General features: G+C 43.8%; 2 protein-coding genes and 1 long non-coding RNA gene across 11 annotated transcripts in view; 2 read left to right on the top strand and 1 right to left on the bottom strand.

The window, feature by feature from the left end:
• Positions 1-80: 80 nt before the first annotated feature.
• On the top strand, positions 81-17,313 carry LOC129649637 (uncharacterized). The gene is made up of 3 exons (XR_008713204.1): positions 81-341; positions 9,924-9,990; positions 16,679-17,313. It is a non-coding gene; the product is annotated as an uncharacterized LOC129649637 (long non-coding RNA).
• A 1,347-nt stretch (positions 17,314-18,660) lies between these two features.
• Positions 18,661-22,475, bottom strand: ZNF830 (zinc finger protein 830). The gene has a single exon (XM_055577282.1). It carries the CDS (start codon positions 22,441-22,443, stop codon positions 21,319-21,321), a length of 1,125 nt encoding a protein of 374 aa, XP_055433257.1. The 5' UTR covers positions 22,444-22,475; the 3' UTR covers positions 18,661-21,318.
• The window catches only part of CCT6B (chaperonin containing TCP1 subunit 6B), a 38,161-nt gene continuing 36,138 nt past the window's right edge, over positions 22,405-24,427 (top strand). For 8 of the 9 annotated variants that reach the window (XM_055577267.1, XM_055577274.1, XM_055577269.1 and 5 more), the window contains exon 1: positions 22,405-22,766. In XM_055577267.1, the coding sequence (XP_055433242.1) occupies positions 22,630-22,766 (137 nt within the window). In that variant the 5' untranslated portion in view covers positions 22,405-22,629. The remainder of the gene's footprint in view (positions 22,767-24,427) is intronic. The other variant, XM_055577272.1, reaches the window with a different exon arrangement.

Raw genomic sequence — 24,427 nt, 5'->3', positions numbered from 1 at the left:
GCCCCTTTCCTGCCACGTGGGAGGTGGCCCGGGTGCTCAGAGTGAGGCCCAGGGCTTAGGTATTGGTCCTTGCGGTAGGTTCGTGAAGTGCCACTGCGGCGGGAGAAAGCAGAGGTGCCGGGATGTGGCGGCGCCCTGATGCGCATCCTGTTCTCAACTTCTGGGAACTTACCCCACCCCCTGCCAATTTACCCCATTGGCTCTTAATGTTAGAGATTATCTAGTCCTTAAAGTTACTGGTTGACAGACTATGTTGTAATAAGCTTGGGGAAAGCAAAGATATATTGTTTTTCTGCATTCTCTCAGTCTTGTGTCCCCCTCAGTCTTGTGCCTAGCACATGGTAAGTATTTGGCAAGTATTGAATTAAAAAGGGGCACTGGATAGATACAGATACAGTATTAAGGAGTCATGGGTACAGTAAACCTTTGATGGTGTGTTGTTTAAGTGTATTTATTTTAAACCTCAGGTTAGCTTTTTTTTTTAAGGTCAACTTTTTGAGAGATTGTAACGGCTGTTTTTACAAAAGGATAGCAAACTCAGAGGAGGTGAGAGAACTTGTTCACGGTTTAGGAAAGGTAGAGCAACTGGGCATTGCTGGGTAAGCAAAGGTCAGACCCTGGGAAAAATTCTGGGGTCTGTAAAAAAGATCCTGTCCTTAAGACTCCCGGCTTCCACAGCAGAGGGCGCAGGTTGGGTCCCTGGTGGGGAACTATGATCCCGCATGCCCTGGAGTGCTTTCAAAAAATTTTATGAAAAGATCATGCCCTTTGTTATGTAGAGGATGGAGAGCCATTAAGGGCCTTAGGAAGCAGTGAGGGAATTAGTCAACCAGTGCTGGCTTGGGCAGAACTTGAAAATGGAATGACACAGAGATCAGCATGGCACCATACAAGGGTGCATCACTGATTCAGTGGATGTGAGCTTGATCAAATTCTGGGAGGTGGTGAAGGACAGGGAAGCCTGGTATGTTACAGTTCATGGGGTTGCAAAGAGTCAAAAGACTTAGTGACTGAACAATACAAGGATCCCATAAAAATTCGTGAAGAGGTTCACGTTTTTAAGGAGTTTTCTGTTTTTGTTTTTTATTGTATCTATATTAAATCATGGAGAAGGAAATGGCAACCCACTCCAGTATTCTTGATTAATTCCCATGGACAGAGGAACCTGGTGGGCTACAGTCCATGGGGTCCCTAAAGAGTCGGACATTACTTAGTAGCTAAACAACAACATATCAAACCACTATGCTGTATACTTGAGACTTACACAGTGACATGTGTCAGTTACTTCACAGTAAAACTGGGGAGGAAAAAAGGTGCTTGTAGTGACCCATGTGAGAGATGAAAGGAAGTGCCCTGGACAAGCTCAGTTAGTTGGGATGGATGCATTGTTTGATAAGCATTTAAATTTTAAATCATCTTCCAGGTAAAGTGCTCATTTGTCTAAAGATGACTTGAATGAACAGATAGATAATGGTGCCATTAACTGAGATAGAATATGAGAGAGCAGGAGGTATTTTGAGTAAGAGGATGAATTTTGTTTTGGTTATATTGTTTGGTTGGTTGAGGCCAGCCATGACGTCACTGTTTGAAGTGGGCAAAGTCTCTTGTGTATGGCAGCATGAACAGGTCTGGGGCTGGCAGGTCACTGGAGGTTCAAGTCCAACTCTGGAGGTTGAGCAATCCGGAACATAGCGTCACTGCGTTTACTGCAGTGTTTTTTTTTTTTTTTTTAAATTTTATTTTATTTTTAAACTTTACATAACTGTATTAGATTTGCCAAATATCAAAATGAATCCGCCACAGGTTTACATGTGTTCCCCATCCTGAACCCTCCTCCCTCCTCCCTCCCCATTCCATCCCTCTGGGTCGTCCCAGTGCACCAGCCCCAAGCATCCAGTATCGTGCATCGGACCTGGACTGGCAACTCATTTCATACATGATATTTTACATGTTTCAATGCCATTCTCCCAAATCTTCCCACCCTCTCCCTCTCCCACAGAGTCCATAAGACTGTTCTATACATCAGTGTCTCTTTTAAAAAGAATACATTTGAATCAGTTCTAATGAGGTGGATGAAACTGGAGCCTATTATACAGAGTGAAGTAAGCCAGAAAGAAAAACACCAATACAGTATACTAACGCATATATATGGAATTTAGAAAGATGGTAACAATAATACTGCAGTGTTTTGAAAGTCCACTAGACTGCGTCTGACTTTTTCCCTGTCCCTGTGCTGTTAGATGCTGTCATCACTGTTGAGCTCTTGAAATGTGGCCAGTCCTTTTTGAGATGTGCTGGGCGAGGGGAGAGATAAATTAGGAGTTTGGGATTAACGTATCCACAGTATATATAAGATAGATAAACAAGAAGGATTTGCTGTATAGCACAGGGAACTATACCCAATGTCTTGTAATGGAAAAGAAGCTGAGAAAATACGTATCTGTAACTGAGTCACTTTGCTATACACCTGAAACTAACAAAACACATAAATCAATTGCACGTCAATTAAAATAACATCCATGGGGAGTTCTCTGGCAGTCCAGTGGCTTAGGACTCAGCACTTTTACTGCGGTGCCTTGGTTCAATTCCTGGTCAGGGAACTAAGATCCTGCAAGCAGCATGGCAAAAAAAAAAAAAAAAAAAAAAAATCCAAATCAAGATGTGCTGTTAAGTGTAAAACACACAATAATTTTTGAAGACGTATTATCAAAAAAAGACTGTAAGATACATTGTTAATTACGTGTTGAAATGATATTTTCGATATGTTGGGTCCAATAAGAATATATTATTCACGTTAATTTTAACGGTTTAGTTTTTTGAAAATGCAGTGAGGAGAGAATATAAAACTGCAAGAGAGGGGGACTTCCGTGTCGGTCCAGTGGTTAAGACTACACACTTCCAGTGCAGGGGGCACAGGTTGGATCCCTAGCTGGGGAACTAAGATGTCATGAGGTGGCCAAAAACAAATTGCAGGTGGCCCCAGCACCACTTCTGTGGTGCTATCCAACAGAACACCACCCCAGACTTCACAAACCTGTTTGTGAAGGGTGACATTGGTGCCTTATGCATCTTTTTATCCTCAGTGCCAGAACAGTAGCTGGTGCATAGTAGGCACTGTGCAAGTGTTTATGAGTACATGAATGAAACCTGTGAGTGAATGAGTCTGAGAGTAATAAACTTCCCTCAGGAGGATGTTCATTATGTTGTATCTTTGACAATGTTGGATGTAAATGTGCAAAAAGACTTAGGCTCTAAATGTTCTGCTTGCACTTCCCTGGTGGTCCAGTGGTTAAGAATCTGCCTGCCAGTGCAGGAGGCACGGGTTCCATCCCTGGTCCAGGAAGATCCCACATGCCTCAGGGCAACTAAGGCCATGTTACACAATTACTGAGCCCGAGCTTTAGAGCCCAGGAGAAGACAATGGCACCTCACCCCAGTACTCTTGCCTGGAAAATCCCATGGACGGAGGAGCCTGGTGGGCTGCAGTCCATGGGGTCACTAAGAGTTGGACACGGCTGAAGCGACTTAGCAGCAGCAGCAGCCACAGCAGCAGAGGTTTAGAGCCCATGCTCTGCAACAGGAAAAGCCATCACAATGCGAATCCCATGCACTGCAACTAGAGAGCAGCCTCCGCTCACTGCAGCTAGGGAAAGCCCCCTGGCAGCAATGTAGACCCAGCACAGCCAAAAACAAATACGTGCATGTTAAAAAAAATAAATATTAAGCTTGATTAGAGCTCCAAGGAACCCCTTAATGATCTTTGACTCAGATGCCAGATACGGTTGGATGAGGTGTGAAAGCTGGCAGTTGCCTGACCTTGGAGAAGTGGGAGCTGCCACCAAGGAGAAGGAGGTGATGTGTGATGGGAATAGTGGGACTTTGGAGTCATACAGACTTAGGTTTGAATTATGTTCCACTGCTGGCTGTGTATAACTTTCATTTATTTTAACTTCTCAGGGGCTCAGTTTTCGTGGTGAAATGGGGATAAAACTCTCTCTTAGGATTGTGTGTGGCAATTAAACGAGATGACATATATTAACTAGCAAACTGTTTGGCACTTGGAGGTATTTCAGGAAATATGCATTCCCCCCGACTCCCCAGCCTGGATCCATTCATGGCGCTGCAGAGTTTAATCATTCAGTTAGTCATCAGTCTGTCAAGCATTGATTGAGTGCCTGCTCTGGCTTAGACACTATTCCAAGAACTGGAATATAGCACTGAAACAAAGCAGACAAGAATCTCTGCCCTCCTGGAGCTAACTGGTTAGTGTGGGAGATAGATAGTAAACAGTAAGGAAAAGGCACGTTCATATTCGCTTGTAGCTCAGCAGTAAAGATGCTTTAGACCTGAGTTCGGTTCCTGGGTCAGGAAGATCCCCTGGTGACGGAAATGGCAACCCACTCCAGTGTTCTTGCCTGGAGAATCCCATGGACAGAGTACCCTGGCAGGCTGGGGTCACAAGAGTCGGACACGATGATGGGTGTTATTAACAAAAAGAAGAGATGGACAGGAGGTGTCAGGCAGGGCAGGATAGGGATTGCACATTTATTATTACTATTATTTTTTCTTTTTTTTTTGGCTGCAGTGTGTCGGCTTGTTGGACTTTTTATAATTTTAGCAGTATTTTGTTATTCAGTAATTATTAAATTATCATTAATTAATATTATAAGTCATTGTATTTTGATTTACAATATTATTAATACTGTAAATTGGGCTTCCCTAGTGGCTCAGCTGGTAAAACATCCACCTGTAATGCAGGAGATCCCAGTTTGATTCCTGGGTTTGGCTGTGCAGTGCATAGGCTTGTGGGACTTTTTATTTTTGAAATTATTATTAATTTCAACAAGATTTTATTATTCAATAATTATTAAATTATCATTATTATATTTAATTAATAAACAGTTATTAATATTATATGCCCAGCTGTGTGGGTATTCATTGCTGCTCGTAGGCTTTCTCTAACTGTGGTCAGTGGGGGCTTCTCATTGGGGTGGCTTCTCTTACTGCAGAGCACAGGCTCTAGAGGGTGGGCTCAGTACTTGTGGTGCATGGGTTTAGTTGCCCCACAGGATGTGGAATCTTCCCAGACCAGGGATTGAACTTGTGTCTCCTGTATTGGTAGGCAGATTCTTAACCACTGGACCACCAGGGACATATGGCTTGTGATATTTTCGTTCTCCAACCGTAGGGCCTCAGAGATCAAACTGAGGCCCTCAGCAATGAAAGCACAGAGTTCTAACCACTAGACTGCCACGGAGTTCCTGTAGGTCACAGTTTCAAATACAGTGTTTCAGATACAGCAAACTGTTCAGTGCTTGGAGGTATTTCAGAAGATGTACATTCCCCCTGACTCCCCAGCCTGGATACATTCATGGCACTGCCGAGTTTTAATCTGGAAAGCTTTGCCAACGAAGTGATAGTTGGCTACACCGGAAGGAATGAAGGAGGGAGCCAGGTGGAGAGGGAGTAGCAAGTAAAGGCCCAGGGCCAGCTTGTGCCTGTCCTGTTGAGAGATCACAGGGAGATGGGTGTGTCTAGAGCAGCAAGAGTTAAGGCTGAGAAGTACTGGAGATGAGATCAGCAGGAGATCTGAAGACAGACCCTGGCCTGTAAACCCCTGTAAAGTGAAGTCGCTCAGTCGTGTCTGACTCTTTGCGACCTGTGGCCTGCAGCCCACCAAGCTCTTCTGACCATGGGGTTCTCCAGGCAAGAATACTGGAGTGGGTTGCCATTTCCTTCTCCAGGGGATCTTCCCGACCCAGGGATCTAACCCAGGTCTCCCACATTGCAGGCAGATGCTTTAACCTCTGCGCCAGTAAAGAAGCTGTTTTATTGCAGGTGAAATGGGAGACTAGTGGGTAACATTGAGCAGGGAAGTAACATGATCTGCTTAGGTTTTAACAACATTGCTGTCACTCTGCCTGCTGTGTCGAGAAACTGGAAAATGAGTTAGTTGATGACTGTGAAAGGGAGAAATGGGGGCAGCTTGGGTGGTAACAGTGAAAGCAGTAATAACCTAGGCTCGTGGACCCATACGGGATCTGTGGATAGGCTCAGGGGTGTCCTTGAACCCCTTGCAGTTTTATATAAATATTTGTGCGTAGTGCATTTTTGGAGGGAGAACTTCTACTGGAGTCTCAAAGCAGTTCCATGATCCAAATCAAGAAGGACTTTGGGGGAATTCCCTGGAGGTCCAGTGATTAGGACTCCGCCTTCACTGCTGAGGGCGTGGGTTCAATACCTGCTGGGGGAAACTAAGATCCTGCAAGCTATGCAGCATGTCAAAGAAAAAAAGAAGCAGAAGGACCTTGGTAGCAAATATGTAGGATTGTTGTTGTTTGGTTGCTAAGTTAAGTCTGACTTTGCGACCCCATGGACTTTAGCCCGCCAGGCTCCTCTCTCCCTGGGATTTCCCGGGCAAGAATACTGGGGTGGATTGCTGTGCCCTCCTCCAGGGAATCTTCTTGACCCAGGGATCAAACCTATATCTCCTGCATTGCGGGTGGATTCTTCACCTCTGAGCCCCATGGGAAGCCCCGATATGCAGGATGCTTGCTGGTGATTCAAAATGCCATGCTAAGTCCTTCCCTGAGACCTTGATCCTAAATCTTCCAGGGCAGTGATCCTGTTTGAGAGTCTCTTAGAGCTTCTGCCATCCCCTTTAGGACTGTAGCATCCCTGACCTCTGGTTTTCACCCATCAGGATTGTTCAGAAGGAGGGAAAAAAAAAAAAAAAGGTCAGGGAACTGTGTAGACTGTGTTCTTTTTTATGCCACCCACTGTGGAAGCTTGGAAGCCATAGGCAGTAATAGGGAAAAGGCTTCACACCTGCCTAGAGACAGCGTGGGGGGATTCGTGAAGCTAGTTTGCACTCTGTGGATTCCCTTTTTAATAAGCTCTGGTCTGTGAATCACATAAATCTCAGCACTGAGAGCTGATTTTACGGTTTGGTTTGCTTAATAGTCACACAATTAAAATAAGTTGTAAAAAACGGTGGTGGTGTTTGCCAGGATAAATATTTAAAAGGGAACAGCTGTAGAAAGATGTAATAATTCATAGCGGCCCATGGCTCTTCATTCTCAGTAAAGACTGTGGAGGTTATTTCATTTTTTTTTTTTTTTTTTTGGCCACACTATGGGGCACTCAGAATCTTAGTTCCCTGACGAGGGAGGAATCAAACCTGTGCCCCCTGCAGTGGAAGCATAGAGTCTTAACCACTGGGCCACCAGGGAAGTGTCTGGAGGTTGGTTCTTTACCAGAGGGCTTTTTTTTCCTCCCCCTTTTCCTTTGAATGTCTTTGTGGTACAGCTGCCAGGTTGAAGCCAGACAGCTAAGAGGAGTCAAGGGTGCCTTTGGCGGATGTTGATCCATTGCACAGAGTCTGGGCTTCTAGGCAGGACTGGGGTCACAGATACAGAACAAGGAAGACTCAAAGTTACTACCACCCTCCTTGAACTTTTGGTTGGGTTTTCTAGTATGAACTCATGGGGGTTATGTTTTTTAAGAGGTAAGTGAACAATTTTCAAGGGGAAAATTGATTTTACCAAGAGAGACTACTTGGGAAGTAAGTTCTCCTCCGCTGGACTGTGGGCTGGTCGAGGAGCACTGATGACCGCTGGTTTTCCGGGGCTGATGTGCAGCAGAGGTGGAAGTCTGGGTTCCTTCCTCTCTTATTCCTTGCGTCATTTCCTTTATACCAGGAGAGCCCCAGGCCCTCTTCTCTTCTTTTCTGGAAGGTTCCCCCGAGGTCTCCTACCGAAGCCTTCTGACCAAACAGCCTGCTGTGCTTTCTCTCTCTTGCCTTCAGTCTTGCCTTGTAAGATTGTAAAGGAAAAAACTATTGTTTACATTTACTTTATACACAATACTCTCTGAGTACTACTTAACTCTGACACCAGACGTGTGGGTTTTGCAAATGTCAAGCAATCCTGTGACACCAGTTTAGTGTTCTGAAATTTATTGTTTTTGTTTGTTTTTTGTTTTTGGCTAATTCCCAAAACATGCAAGATTCTACTTCTCCGACCAGGGGTCAAACCTGAATGCATGCCCTCTGCAGTGAAGCTCAGCATCCTAACCACTGGACTGCCAGGGAATTCCCAGTGTTCTGTAACTTAATTCAGTTCTGATGCTCTCTACCTGGAGCTAGAGTCAGGCCTCACATCTAAGGGCTCAGTTACCTGAGACTGCCCCCTCCCACCACGTGGATGCCAGTCACAAATCCAGATTGTTACCTGTGCTTCTGACTGTCTATAGATCAGAATTTCCCAAGACCACATCCTTGGAGTTCGATTAATTTGCTAGGGCAGCTGACAGAACTCAGGAAAGCAAATTACTTACTAGATTCCCAGTTTATTATGAAAGGATGTAGCTTAGGAACAGCCAGATAAAGGAGATGTACAGGGCAAAGTATGTAGGAAGGGGTGGAGAGCTTTTATGCCCTCTCTGGGCGTACAATCCTCCCAACACCTCCCTCCCAGCACCTGTGTTCCCCAGCCCAGAAGCTGTTTAATGCCATACTTGGGTTTTGATGGGGGCTTCATCATATAGGCATGATCGGTGAAATCAGGGGCCATTGGTGATTGAACGTAGTCTCCCATCCCCTCCCCTCCCTGGAGGTCAGGTAGCAAGACTGAAAATTCTAACCCTGTAATCAGGGTCGGCTTCCCATGTAAATCGCATCTATTCTTGTTGTTCAGTCACTAAGTTGTGTCCAACTCTGCAACCCCATGGACTGCAGTGTGCCAGGCTTCCCTGTCCTTCACTATCTCCCAGAGTTTGCTCAAATTTTTTCCAGTGCATTCTTTTCCAATCCATTCTTGAGGGCCTCATTAATATAAACTCAGTTGTGGTTGAAAGGGACATATATATATATAACAAATGACACCATTGTCACTCTTCTCTCTCTAATCCCTCGAAATTCCCAGGGTTTTAGGAACTCTGCTAGAAATGGTGATGAAGGCCAGCATACATATTTCTTTTTATAAATCTTATAATAAATCTTATTATAAATCACAGTATCACAATAATAAAGGCGAGACTGTCCTCAGGGAGTACTCAGACTCAGAGAGTAAAGCCCAGTACCCAGAAAGAGTAAAAGGAAGGCTGGGGGAGGAAACTGACTAGGTATTAATAGATACCACATAACTAATGTGGAGAAGGAAATAGCAACCCACTCCAGTATTCTTGCCTAGAGAATCCCATGGACAGAGGAACTTGGAGGGCTCCAGTCCATAGGGTCCCACAGAGGCACAGAGTAGGACACGAGTGCAGCGACTTAGCACGCACGCAGCGACTTAGCACGCACGCGTGCACATAACTAGTGAGTGGGAGTGATCTGACCCTAGACTTTTGATCAAAGTCCTGCCAGATATCTTTAAAAAAATTTTTTTTAAGTATAATTGATTTATAATGTGCTAGTGTCTACTGTACAACAGTGAATCAGTTATACATACACATGTATTTAATCTTTTTTTGGATTCTTTTCTTGTATAGGTCATTACAGAGTACTGAGAAGAGTTTCCTGTGCTATACAGTAGATCATTATTGGTTATCTATTTTATATATCAGAGAAGGCAATGGCACCCCACTCCAGTACTCCTGCCTGGAAAATTCCATGGATGGAGGAGCCTGGTAGGCTGCAGTCCATGGGGTCACTGAGGGTCAGACATGACTGAGCGACTTCACTTTCACTTTTCACTTTCATGCATTGGAGAAGGAAATGGCAACCCACTCCAGTGTTCTTCCCTGGAGAATCCCGGGGACAGGGGAGCCTGGTGGGCTGCCATCTATGGTGTGTATATGTCAATACCGATGTCCCAATTTATCTCTCCTCCTGCTTCCCGCCTGGTAACTGTAAGTTTATTTTTTAATCTGTGACTCTATTTCTGTTTTGCAAACGAGTTCATTTGTACCATTTTTTCTAGATTCCACATGTAACTGCTGGATTTCTTACACTGTTTACAATACAGCCAGGTTGCAGTTTTCTTGATGGTAAGGGCCATGTCTTAAATTTATTTACTTTAAACATTTTATTTATTACTTTATTTATTTTTGGCGGTGGTGGGTCTTTGTTGCTGCAACTGGACTTTCTCTAGCTGTGGCACGCGGGGGCTACTCTGTCCTTGTGGTGCTTGGGCTTCTCATTGCAGTGGCTTCTCCTGTGGAGCTCGGGCTTAAGGCGTGGGCTTCAGAAGTTGCATTGCTTGGGCTTAGTTGCTCTGTGGCATCTGGAGTCTTCCCAAACCAGGGATCAAATCCATTTACCCAGCATTGGCAGGCAGATTCTTAACCACTGGACCACAAGGCAAGTCCAAGGGCCATGTCTTCGATTATTTATTCCACTAACATTATTTGCGTGTAGGTACTAAAAACATTTTCATGCATTTAGCTCAATGAATCTTCTCCATAATCCCAGAAGATAGAAACTGTTATTCTCTGTGTTTTGTAGTTGAGCAAAGTAAGGGTGAAGTAATTTAATCAAGGTCACCCGATTTAAAAATAGTGGACCTCGGGCCTGGTGTATCTGTTGTCTCCCAGTTGGAATGTCTGGGAACTGAAGTCATCCTTCTTGCTCTGATCAGAGACCACTAAGGAGTACAATTTATTGCTGGTGAAAGGGGAGGTGGGTAAGGCAGGGCGATGTGGAGAGAATGTGACAACAAACTGTAAAATATTTGACTTTCCAGGACTTCCCTGGTGGTCCAGTGGTTAAAGGGGACTTGGGTTCAATCCCTGGTCAGGCAACCAAGATCCCACATGCTGCAGGGCAACTAAGCCCTTGCTCTACAGCAAAGAGCCTGCAAAGCAAAAAAAGAAAAAAGAAAAAAAATTTTGGCTTCCCAGCCCAACCAAGGTCTCTGAACAGCACCAGGTTCCCTTAACCTTGACTGTAAACTTTCCAAATCTGAACTTGCTATTTGCAGGTATCCTCTCCCATTTCCCACGTTTTATTATTAAATAGAGAACACTGGACTGGGAATCAAGTTACACCTACACTTACTTTAGCAATTAACTTGCTGAGTTACCTTAGACAAACAATTAGACATTTAAAATGGAGGTGAAAATAGTTGTTTTCTCCAGGGGGTGTTGAGACTGGAAGAAAACTGGGCTTCCCAGGTGGTGCTAGTGGTAAGCTGCCAATGCAGACACGAGTGACTTGGGTTCAGTCCCTGGACTGGGACGATCCCCTGGAGGAAGGAATGGCCACCCACTCCTGTGTTCTTGCTTGGAGAATCCCATGGATGAAGGAGCCTGGAGGTCCATGGGGAGTCTATGGGGTCGCAAAGAGTTGGACCTGACTGAAGTGACTTAGCACGGTCTGAAGGTTGCTAAGTAAATATACCTCTCACTATGCAAATACAAGGTAATATTTAATAATTTGTTGTTGTTGTTTAGTTGCTAAGTTGTGTCTGACTCTTTAGCGACCCCATGGACTGTAGCCTGCCAGGTTCCTCTGTCCATAGAGTTTTCCAGGCAAGAATACTGGAGTGGGTTGCTGTTTCCTACTTCAGGGCATCTTCCTGAGTCAGGGATTAAACCCGTTATCTCCTGCAGTGGCAGGCATTGGCAGGTGGATTTTTTTTTACCGCTGAGCCACCAGGGAAATGATGCAGGGTTGAATTCCTTTACTTCTGAGCATCAGCTTTCCATATGTAAGATGAAGATACTGTATACCTTACAGGGTTGTTGGGAGGGTTAGAGATGGTGTATGTTAAGCCCAGTGCCAAACACATGGAAGGAATCTAGGGAATGGTAACTATTATTAATAATAACTGACAACCTGGTTTGATACTCTCTTATCACCACATTTGGCAGAACAACAAACACACAGTACTTACACACACAAAAAGCAACAACCACCACCATCAACTACCCAACCAGCATGGTCCGCTGAACTCCCCTAAGGTGCCCGCTGGGTCCCCAGGGTGCTTGAAGCCCACCAAAGGCTGTGGCAAACTGGAGATGCAGCCAGATGGAACTCTGTTCCTCCTCTGAGGCTGGGAGTGCTTTCAATGCTGGATGATGGCTTGGTGCAAAGACTCACTGGGAAATAGCTTTGACTGCCAAGTGACAGGGGTGAGCCAAACGAGATGGTAGCAGGGAAGGGGCTGAGAGCAGCTGGGAGACGATGGTCTTAACTCTGCTACCGAATCACTTTATTCCTCCTTTTGTCCACTTGAGAGGCCTCCAGGCCATCAGGGCTGCCCACCCGCTCCTGCTAACATATGGACATCCTTCTTACCTCTTAGCTTGTTGCTTTAGTTGCTAAATGCAGAGATGGCACATTATACTATCGGGGCTATGGTGTATACATTCCTTGTGGTGCTGCTCTCAGTATAGATAAGGGCTTTCATATGTCTGAGAAAGGAGACGCAGGACAGATTTTGCCTTTTTTTTTTTTTTTAACCATGCCAGGTGACTTGTGGGATCTTAGGTCCTTGACCAGGGATTAAACCCTGGCCCTCGCTAGTGAGAGTGCAGAGTCCTAATCACTGGACCACCAGGGGATTCCCTATGAGGCAGATTTCTTTCTTTTTTTTCAAGCATTTATTTGGCTGTGCCGCATCTTAGTCGTGGCACGTGTGATCTTCAGTTCCAGCTTACAGACTCTTGGTTGCAGCATGTGGGATCTAGTTTCCTGACCGAGGATCAAACCCTGGTGCCCTGCACTGGGAGCATGGAGTCTTAGCCACTAGACTACCAGGGAAGTCCCAAAGCAGATTTCTTATCCCTTTGTTTAAGTACTGAACTGACTTCTGTTTGGGTTCCGATGTCCATGAGTCAGTTTGCTCTTTTGACCACTTTTCCAAGCCACGTCCTGCCTTATGGGTATTATTCACTCCACAGGTATTTATTGAGCCTTATTATGTGCCTGGCATTATTTTAGGTTGTGAATAAGACAGATGAGCTCCCTGCCCTTGTGGGGTTTACATTCCGGTGAGGAGACATAAAATTTATGTATCAATAAACAAGCTAATTTAAGATAGTGGTAGCAACCCACTCCAGTATTCTTGCCTGGAGAATCCCATAGAGAGAGGAGCCTGGCAGGCTACAGTCCATAGGGTCACAAAGAGTCAGACATGACTGAAGCGACTGAGCACGCAAGTTTACTGAATTCATAGGGAAGATGTGATAAGATGACAGGCAGTGGGGGGTGGGATGGCTGTTTACATCATTTGAGAAAGGGACATTAGTACTGAGAACTGAAGGATGAGAGGACTGCCATACTATTTCAGATAGGTCCTGAGCAGAGGGCCAGGCGCAGGTCCTGAAATGGCATGTTTGAGGAAGACAAGGTTAGCTGCTGAGCCCGGGGACACAGAGAATAAAAGGGGAGCGTGAAGCACATGAAGTTAGAAAGTAGTTCACAAAGTGGGGGTCCCCTGGATCATATTTAGCTCACATGCTGTTTTTGAGATTTCACTAAAAACAAAAATGATCTTGACTTGCAATTTCTCTTGGAAAAAAACAAAACAAAACTTGGCCATGCCAGGCCTCTATTCTTGAATAACATTTGATTTCAACACAGAGCAGTTATATGCTCACTTGTCTGCTCCCAATCTCCTTTAATGAGGCTCAAGGTCAGCAGTAGGTCAAATAGTAAATATTTGAATTAGGAACTTCAGAGCTACTAATTGGACTATAAAGAAAGCTGAGTACCAAAGAATTGATGCTTTTGAACTGTGGAGTTGGAGAAGACTCTTGAGAGTCCCTTGGACAGCAAGGAGATCCAGCCAGTCCATCCTAAAGGAAATCAGTCCTGAATATTCATTGGAAGGACTGATGCTGAAGCTGAAACTCCAATAACTTTGACTACCTGATTCTAAGAACTGACTCACTGGAAAAGATCCTAATGCTGGGAAAGGTTAAAGGTGGGAGGAGAAGGGGACGACAGAGGATGAGATGGTTGGATGGTGTCACTGACTCAATGGACACGAGTTTGACACAATCTCTGGGAGTTGGTGTTGGACAGGGAGGCCTGGCGTGCTGCAGTCCATGGGGTCAAAAAGAGTTAGACACGATTGAGCGACTGAACTGAACTTCAGAGCATCTTGTAGGCTGGAAAGGGCCTAGATTCTTTTTTTCCCCCTAAGTGTGATGGAAGCATATAATGAAGGGTTTTAAGTGACAGAGTGACTTGATCTATTTCAGTCTACTTTGTAGATAACAGATTGTGGCTAGGAGGGGGACAGCCAATGATTAATGCAAAGGCTGTTGGTGGTGGTTAGGACCAGTGGAGACAGAAAGAAGTAGACAGATTCTGGGCATATTTTAGAGGTAGAGTTGCCAGGACTTAACTAATACATTAGATTTGGAAAAGAAAAGGTAATGAAGGATGCGTCCCAGGAGAAAAGTCAAGCCTGGGGATATAAATTGGGAGTCATCAGTATATGGGTGACACTATTTTTTTTTTTTTAATTTGAAGTGTAGTTGGTTTATAATGTTGTGCTAGTTTCTGCTGTACAGCAAAGTGAATCAGTTATACATGGACATATATCCACTCTTTTTAAGATTCTGTTCCCGTAAGGTCATTACAGAGTGTTGAATAGAGTCCCCTGTGCTATACAGTAGCTCCTTATTATCTATTTTATATTTAGTAGCATGTATGTGTCACTCCCAGTCTCCCAGTTTATCCCTCTTTCTCTCTTTCCCCCCAGTAACCAGAAGTTTGTTTTCTATATCTGGTTCTGTTTCATAAATAGAGCTGTTCCTGTTTCATAAATAAGTTCATTTGTATCTTTTTTTTTTTAGATTCCACCTATAAGCAATATCATGTATTTATCTTTCTGTGACTTATTTTACTTAGTATGATAGTCTCTAGGTCCGTACACATTGCTGCAATGTGGATGATATTTAAACACACGAGGGACTTCCCTGGTGGTACAGTGGATAAGAATCCACCTGCCAGTGTAGGGGACATGGGTTTGATCCCTGGTCCGGGAAGATTCTACATGCTGTGGAGCAACTAAGCCCACGTGCACCACAACTACTGAAGCCAGTGTGCCCTGGAGTCTGTGTCCCCAACAAGAGAAGACACCCAATGACAAGCCCGCCCACCACCACAACGAGGAGTCCCAGCACAGCAAAGAAGACCCAGTGCAACCCAAAATAAATAAATAATTAAAAAAACCAAACCAAAACAAACCCCTGGGAATGAATGAGGTCACTGAGGGAGGAGATGTAGATAGGAAATAAAATGCAGAGTTAGAGGAATTTTGTTTTCCTGTTCAAATTTAAAGTATCTAAATTCCTGGTATCACACAGGCTACTAGAATCTCAACATTGAAAAAGCAATCTAAGGTCATCTGTCTGGCCATCATTCCTACCCAGATGAGTAAATATGTATTTACTCAAACCCCTCTACAAAATGTTCCACCAAGTTGGCGCGTCATTGTCAAGAAGCATACTATTTCCATTAAGACCTTCCATTCATTAGAAAGTGGCTTTTCCTCCTGTCAAACTTTTACATAGGTGAATATATATATATATATCTCCAAAAAGGGACAGTGTTGAGAGTAAAAGAACGTACTAATCATAATTATACCAAGACACCTGGGACTCTCCTGGACAAATCTTGTAACAATACCTTAGCCATCTCTGTCTCTAGATTGGCAACTGGATGACTTTGGAGCGAGTGAGTGAGCGTCGCTCAGTTGTATCTGACTCTGCGTCCCCATGGACTATAGCCTACCAGGCTTCTCTGTCCATGGAATTCTCCAGGCAAGTATACTGGAGTGGTTTGCCATTTCCTTTTCCAGGGGATCTTTCTGACCCAGGGATCAAACAGAGGTCTCCTGTACTGCAGGCAGATTCTTTACCATCTGAGCCACCAGGGAAGCCTACTTTTAAGAGACATTTCTAAGTATAAAGACAGGTCAACTTAAAAAGTATCAGCAGATACGTGCTGACTTTATCTTATAATCTATAGATAATAGCCCATACACCTTTTTTTTAATAACCATACACCTTTTTTATAATAACCCAAATCTATAGATAATGAACCCATACACCTTTTCTATAGAAAGTCCCCACATGTACACAATTATATCCATGTATGTCCATGGGATTCTCCAGGCAAGAATACTGGAGTGGGTTGCCATTTCCTTCTCCAGGGCATCTTCCCAACCCAGAGATCGAACCTGCATCCTCTGCATTGGCAGGCAGCTTCTTTACTACTGAGCCACCCGGAAAGCCCAAAAGAGGGAAGTAAGGGGCATTAAACTATTAGCCTAAGATCAAGTTAGCATCACTTAAATTAGCATAACTCAAGTTAGCAAATTAGTAGTAGCATGGAGCAGGGTTAGACCAGATGCTACTAGTAGAAATACTTTCATTTCTTTATTTATAAATTTCAGTTTATAAACTTCTTTCACAGGCATGTGTCATTAGACTCTCACTACACTCTGCCAGGTATCATCATCATTTTCTGGTATAGCAAACTAAGTCTCAGAGAGGCCACTTGCCCAAGATCACTGGATGTTAAAAAGTAGAGGGTGGGGATAACTCTATTCAGTATCCTGTGGTAGATCATAATGGAACAGAATATGAGAATAAATATATATAACTGAACCACTTTGCTGTACAATAGAAATTAACACAACATTGTAAATCCACTATAGTTCAATAAAAGAAAAAGTAGAGTGGGAATTTGAACTTGTCTTTTGTTTTCTCTTGACAGGTCCTGTGTTCTTTCCATTACTCCATATGAATCTAATGAGTGCTACATTAAAAGTTTTAGGCCTGAATTATACTTTTCCACACAGTTTTAATTCCATAGCATCTAATTTTGTTCCCTGGTGTGTAAAATGTAGTCATTATCTATCATTAAATGAGATATATGTGAAAGTATTTTATAAATTGTAAGGCACTGGACAAATAAACATTTGAAGTCTAGTTTGGAGATTGGCATTTTTTTCTTTCCCTCCAAGTTGGGGGAAATATATTCAGTTGATAAGTGAAATGGGTGAGAGGTGTACAAAGTAGTACTTACAATCATTCTAACACAGGCATACCTCGTTTTATTGCACTTTGTAGTACTGCTTTTGTTTTTACAAATTGAAGGTTTGTGGCAACTTTGCATTGAACTAGTCTATTGGTGCCATTTTTCCAACAGCATTTGCTCACTTTGTGTCCCCGTGTCACATTTTGATAATTCCCACAATATTTCAAACTTTTCCCATATTGTATTTGTTCAGTTCAGTTGCTCAGTCTTGTCCGACTCTTTGCGACACCATGAACCGCAGCACGCCAGGCCTCCCTGTCCATCACCAACTCCGGAGTTCACCCAAACCCATGTCCATTGAGTTGGTAATGCCATCCAACCATCTCATCCTCTGTCATCCCCTTCTCCTCCCGCCTTCAATCTTTCCCAGCATCAGGGTCTTTTCAAATGAGTCAGCTCTTTGCATCAGGTGGCCAAAGTACTAGAGTTTCAGCTTCAAAATCAGTCCTTCCAATGAACACCCAGGACTGATCTCCTTTAGGATGGACTGGTTGGATCTCCTTGCAGTCCAAGGGACTGTCAAGTCTTCTCCAACACCACAGTCCAAAAGCATCAATTCTTTGATGCTCAGCTTTCTTTATAGTCCACCTCTTACATCCATACATGACCATTGTTATGGTCATCTATAATCAGTGATCTTTGAGGTTACTACTGTGGTCACTGAAGGCTCAGATGATGGTTAGCATATTCTACAAGAATTTTTAAATTAAGATATGTATCAATACTTTTTTTCAAGACATAATGCTATTACACACTTGATAGACTACAGTAACTTTTTTATGTATTGGAAAGTCAAAAAATTTGTGTGACTTGCTTTATTGTTTATTATGGTGGTCTGGAATGGAACTTGCAATGTCTTTGAGGTGTCTGTAAATGTTCGATGCATTAGTGTGTGTGCCCACGTGTGCATGCTCAGTTGTGGCCATCTCTTTTGTGACCCCATGGACTGTAGCCTGCCAGGCTCCTCTCTCCATAGGATTTTCCAGGCAGGAATACTGGAGTGGGTTGCCATATCCTCCTCCAGGGAATCTTCCTGACCTAGGGATTGAAATGTCTCTTGTATCTCTTGCATTGACAGGTGGATTCTTTACCACTGTGCCAACTGGGAAGCCCTGGCTGCACTAGGGGAAAAGTAAAAGTGAAGTTGCTCAGTCATGTCCAACTCTTTGCGACCCCATGGACTGTAGCCCACCAGGCTCCTCCATCCATGGGATTCTCCACAAGAGTACCGGAGTAGGTTGCCATTTCCTTCTCCAGGGGATCTTCCCGACCCAGGGATCGAACCCAGGTGTCCCGCATTGTAGGTAGACACTTTACCATCTGAGCCACCAGGGAAGTCTTTAGGGGGATGTTTCTAAAAAGACAGCATGACAAGAAGACATCTTTGGGACCAATTCTTAGAATTTGGAAACATGGTTGGTATTCGCGGTCTAATGCAAAACCTGTTTCACATAGCTCTAAGAGGTATAAAGAAGCTCTCCAAGGCATGGAGGATCAAGAAGGATTCAACAACTCCTGTTGCTGTCTACATCAATCTCAGATTCAACAAGAATTCACTGGCTTTTGATCAAGGACCCATTACTCATGCTCTGAGTTTTGAGAGCTTTTGGGTCCTCCTAAAAACCCAGTGGGGGGTTTATATGTTTGGCACTCCTTAAGCTCTTCTTTAACTGTTACAGTAAAGGACTCAATAACTTCAAGGCAACTCAACTGTTAACTTAGTGAAAGTGCCGTCTCCTTAGAGAATGGCATTCAAGGCCCTCTTTGGTTTGTAACCTATCTTTACAATTGCCACTCCCACTGTTGTCAGGAATAAACACTGCTCCAGTTAAATTAAGCTGCTCACTACCTCCTGAGGATGTTCTATTTTCCATTTGGATACCTTTATTTTTTTGGCTGTTTGGTGCAAAATGTGGGATCTTTGTTCCCTGACCAGGGATCCAGCCCATGCCCCATGTGAAAGCTATTTTCACATTCTTTTTACTTTTTCATGTAGGTACTAGAAAATTTAATATATGTATGTGGCTTGCATTATATATATATGTGTGTATGCTCAGATGCTGTTGTATATGACTTTGAGATGCCAGGACTGGCAGCCCGCCGGGCTCCTCAGTCTGTGGAATTCTCCAGGCAAGAATACTGGAGTGAGTGGCCATTTCCTACTCCATATTTACCTGACTCGGGGATCCAACCCACGTATCCTGCACTGCATGTGGATTCTTTACACCTGAGCCACTTATTTTGAATTAAGAATACGTTTTTAAGATTTTTTTTGACGTAGACCATTTTTAAAGTCTTTATTGAATTTGTTACAAGATTGCTTGTTTTATGTTTTGGTTTATTGTCTGCAAGGCATGTGGGGTTTTAGCTCCCTGAGTAGGGATCAAACATACACCCCCTGTATTGGAAGGCCAAGTCTTAACCCCTGGACCACCAGGGAAGTCCCTTGAATTACAGTTTTAATATACAGTGCTCCTTTAGATCATTAGCCTACTCTCTTAGGCCCGTGTAGAAGTGAGCCCACCCTTCAAGCCCCACCTTGTACTTTCTCACATCCTGAAATAATATGATGATAAAAAAAATTCTAAGTCTGGGTTCATATATTTGATGCAGACATACCCTTTACATTATCAAACTGAAGTTACTGTCATTATCAGCTGGACAGATCAGGAAAGCAAAGCCTTTCTGCCAACTGCCATAGGACAATTAAAATGCTCTGCAAGTGTTAAGATAACTTCTTACAGGCATCCATACTAGAAAAACTCCAAACCCCTGAATTCCATCTATATTTCTCCTATTGTTCTTCACTTGTAGTCACTAAGATGTTAGCTCTTCCTGTGAAATTCTTCAATTCTATTACCTTTCAGTACATACCTAGTTAGTCTTAGTTGCTTTGCTTTTAAAGTCTAGTTTCCATGTAGTTTCCCAGCTTCCTGCCCCCTACCCATGTTCATTCCATTCTATATACTGTGACTAAAATAATCTTCCATATTTTTTGCAGATATAACTCTTGGCTCAAGAACTGTCTTTTTGCCCAGTGTCTGTAGGAAGAATTCTTTTGTTCAACATTCAAGGCTTTTTTATACCTTAACCCTGGACCTAAAACCTGGGCTTCAGGGAAATCAGATTGAGCTTATGTAAATCACTTAGAACTCTGCCTGGCTTATATTGTAAGAAAGTCTTAGCTATTACCTCCTTCCTACAACTAATAGAACCTGTTAACTCTGAACCCTAATTTACCACAATATTTAATAATAAAATCGAAGATTAGGTAGAATATAAATAAGACAGTATTTCTTTTATGCAACAGACAATAAACTCGTGGGATGTGTCATTTAAAGAAAAAATAAAGCCTAGGAAAATGTAAATGTGTTCTGGATTTAGCACAGTGGTGCCCAAATTTTAGCCTTATTAGAATAATGGGAAGCTTGCCTTTTTTTGGGCCAAGCCTCACAGCATTCTGGGATCTTAGTTTCCTGACCAGGGTACCAGAGATTGAACCTGCGCCTGTTGCAGTGGAAGTACAGACCCCTGACCACTGGACCATCTGGGAATTCTCACAGAAGACCCTGGGAAGCTGTCAAAACTAACACAGGTGTCTGAGCCCCACTCTAGCTTTACTGAATCTCTTCAATGGTAGGGGCACATGAATTTTTTAAAAAAGCTTCACACATGATTCACGTACACTTTATAAAAAAAACTTTGCATGAAATTGTCATGTGCACCTACAACCAAGAATTACTGGTTTAATACAGAAACTCTGGATTAAGGAAGTTGGTTATGCCTGGCATGTATTTTTCACTATGTTCTCCTGGAACATGGTTTTATAAAAGAGATAACTAATTAGCTCTGAATAACTTATGTGTTCATGAGCAGTGTTCTTAAAAACAAAAACAACAAAATAACCTTAAATTTGATTTAGGGAGTTGGAAAAGAACAAGTCATATATACCGCAAACGCCACACTGGTTTTCATTTAAAAGCTTGTCTGTTAGTCTGACTTCTATTAACTTATAAATTTCAAACCAGTAGTCTTAAGTAAATATATATTTAATATGTACAATATTTACAGTTTTTACAACCCAAACTTTAGCTATATAAGTGTGTGAAAAAACTGGCATTTAAGTATGTAATACTTCAAAAACACCTCTACCTCAAAAATACTTTACACTAATTTTCCAAAGTGGTCTCTTCGCAGGCTTATTGTATCTCAACAATCCAGTTAGGTTACCAAATCTCTAGGCATGGAGTAAAGGGTACCGTACTGAGAGTCAGCACTTTCTACACAACAGTACAAAATCGTGGGTCTCTGAAACCCTATAACAAAGCTCCCTTCACTCTCCAATCCTGAGACAACAAATCCTGTAGTTCCCCCTCGTCATCGCTGTCAACATTCTCCTCTTCCTTTTTCTGCAGTTCTTTTATGGTCAGAACCTCTTTAAGCTTATTTTTTATTTCATCCTGGCGATTCCGCAGCTTTTCCACTCGACGGTAACACTCTATCTGCTCATCGATCTCCCCAATCTGCCGGTCCAACCGTCCCTCCTCATCCTCTTCTGCAACTATGGCTTCGGAAATGGTATTGACCTGTCTCATAGCTTTTTGAAATTCGTCCCATTCTTTGTCCATCTGGTCCTTTGGGGCATCAACCTTTCGTACCCTCGCATCTATCTCAGGGTCGTCAAAAAACCCTTCCGGTAATGCTTCCGCAGTGTTTTCTCTCCTTTCCACTACTTTTTCATGTATTTCTGCTTTCTCAATTGACCCGGAATGAGGGATTAAAGGGGCCTTGGGAGGATTTGTATCCGAGAAATTGCTTGGCAGCCTGCTACCAGTTGCCTCCCGCGAAGAGGAAAGTGAGTGTTCCTTGCTCTGTGAAGTGGACGGCTGCTTACAGGCATCCCCCTTCTTCCCTTCTCCTCCTCCTCCTCCTCCCTTCTCCTCCTCCTCGTCTTCCTCGTCATCATAATCAGGGAGTAAACCGAGTCCCGAAGCCTTACCGACGGTCGCCCTAGTGGACTCCTTTCCGGCTTTGTCAAAGTTAGTGGGCAAAGCGGACGTGGAGGGCTGTACCTGAGGAACCAGGGAGGCCTTCGCTCTTTTGGCATCTTGGCTCTCAGAGTCCGGCGCCTTCCTCTTGGTGGACTGAGGCACTGCGCTGGCGGACGGGCCCTGGGCTGCTTCCTTCGCGCCTTTCAGCTCGGCCACTTTCTCTCGGTGCTGCTTTCCCAGGACGTGAGTCTGCCACAGGAGCTCGCTCTTAACCGGAGTGTTACACAGGGCACAACTCAGCTGCCCCAAGCGGTTGTACTTCGCGAATGGAGATTCTATCCGTTTCCGGTTGGTGCTCAGACGCTGCTTCTCCTTCATCAACCGCCGCAGTTCGTCCTGATTCACCACTCGCTTCCCCGCAGCAGGCCGAGCTGAGGCGGACGACGCCATCTTTGCGATCCGACCGGAGGCGATCCTGGCTTCCGTCCCGGCGACGCCTGATGACGTGACTTCCTGTCCGGACGCAGATTGGCTGAGGCTGCGGGACGTGAGCGGTCGCGCCTAGATTTCCTTCAGTAACGTATATTCCTTTAGTAACAGGCGATTTTTGCCTGTAGGGTCGCTTCTCCGACATTCATGGCTGCGATAAAGGCCATAAACTCCAAGGCTGAGGTGGCACGGGCCCAGGCGGCCTTGGCCGTCAATATATGCGCCGCCCGAGGGCTGCAGGATGTGTTGCGGACCAACTTGGGTCCCAAGGGCACCATGAAAATGTGAGACGGCCGTTGGAGCGGCGGTTAGGGCGTCGGGGGTTTGTTGGGCATCCGGGCGCCCTGTGAGGCAGAGGTTCCGCAGAGTTTGGAGCGATGTGGACACATTTGTGGGCCTGCTTTCCCTCGTTTTCATTCCTGCCCTGAGTTCATCTCCTGCCGGATCGAGGAGAAATGCTCCCCGAAGAAAGGGCTCACGAGTGAAGCGGCGACCACCCCCCCCCCCGCCCCCACCCCTCAACTTCTTGTTTAGGTTCATATGTAATTAAAAGTTCATTAAGTGTCTCGAATGAAACATAAGCTATCTAGCTCCCTTGCCTTTAAAGAGTTTGGGTTTTGTTGGGCAGTGTGCTATAGTGGAGAGCGCTCGGGCTCTGGAGCCTGGCAGGCTTGGGTTCAGATCCAAGTAATTTAAAGTCCTTAGGCAAGTTGAATGCTCTGTGCATATGGTTCATCGTATCTATTCATCCTTTAGCACGTATTTATTTAGGACTATTTGCTTTAGAAGAGAGTGGGGATGGGAAAGAGACTTGCCTGGCTGTCTACTGGTTCAGACTCCTGGCTTCCACTGCAGGGGCAGCGGTTAGATCCTTGGTGGGGGAACTAAAAGATCCCTCATGCCGCGTGGTGTGATCAAGAAAAAAAAGAGTGAGGGAAAGAGACCAGTGAGGGCAATGATGAAGTGTAAGAGGAGAGATACAATGTCAGAAGAATGAGCAGAGTAATTAGTATTAACAGCAAAAGAGGGCACTAATTATGTCTAGTTGGGATGCTGGGAATACAGAGATGACCAAGATACAGTTTTTGTTCTTAAGGAGTTCTGGTAGAGATGAATGTGCTAATGGTTATATATATATATATATATAGAGAGAGAGAGAGAGAGAGAGAGAGCATATATTTTACTGAGGAAAGGGATTGTAGCTGATGACAGAAGGGAGAAAGGAAAGCTTCTCAAATAATAGAATTTTTCCTCAATCTTGAAAGAGGATTAGAGTTCACCAGTTAGAGAAGGGAGTAAAGGCCTTCTAGGTAGAATAACTTCAGGACCAAGAAAGCCCAACGGTATAAATCCAACAGAAACGAAACCAAACATGATTTATTAAGGGAACCACACGATTTTCCCACAAGATCTCACTTGGTAGAAGAAGTAAAAAAGAATAGACATTCCCCAAATTGGGAAAGGTAAACTATGTCATTGTTAAATAGCTTGGATGGCCTTGAAGGTGATGGAGAACATGAAAATCATGGATTTTTTTTTTTTTTTTCAGGAAACTTACTGAATCACATTGCCTTTTAGAAAGATAAATGCAGTGTGGAGGGTAGATTCCAATTCAGAAATATCAGGATGCTAAGTAGTCCAGATTAGAGATGATGATGACTGGAAATAACAGGAGAGGGTAGATTCAAGAGACCTTTAGATTGTAGGGTTGACAGAACTTGATCTTATAAACATGAAAGATGAAGGAAAAAATAGTTCAGTGAATGAATGTAACATTTCACAAAAATAAGAAACCTGCAGGAAATTCACAAATATGTGGTTTGTAGACTTCCAGGTATTCTTCCAAGTACCAAACCACTGTTCATAACTCAATGACTGCTTCTATCCTTAGACTTGTAAATCCTCCTTTGGAAATGAAATCACCATTGCAGTCCATCTGGGGAGA

This window comes from Bubalus kerabau, chromosome 4 (assembly GCF_029407905.1).
Source record: "Bubalus kerabau isolate K-KA32 ecotype Philippines breed swamp buffalo chromosome 4, PCC_UOA_SB_1v2, whole genome shotgun sequence".
Classification (NCBI taxonomy): domain Eukaryota; kingdom Metazoa; phylum Chordata; class Mammalia; order Artiodactyla; family Bovidae; genus Bubalus; species Bubalus kerabau.
The sequence above is the reverse complement of the archived record's forward strand: the minus strand, read 5'-3'. Positions and strand labels throughout refer to the sequence as shown.

Excerpts from the sequence above, each read along its gene's own strand:
- ZNF830 (XM_055577282.1), bottom strand. The coding sequence starts at position 22,443 with ATGGCGTCGTCCGCCTCAGCTCGGCCTGCTGCGGGGAAGCGAGTGGTG.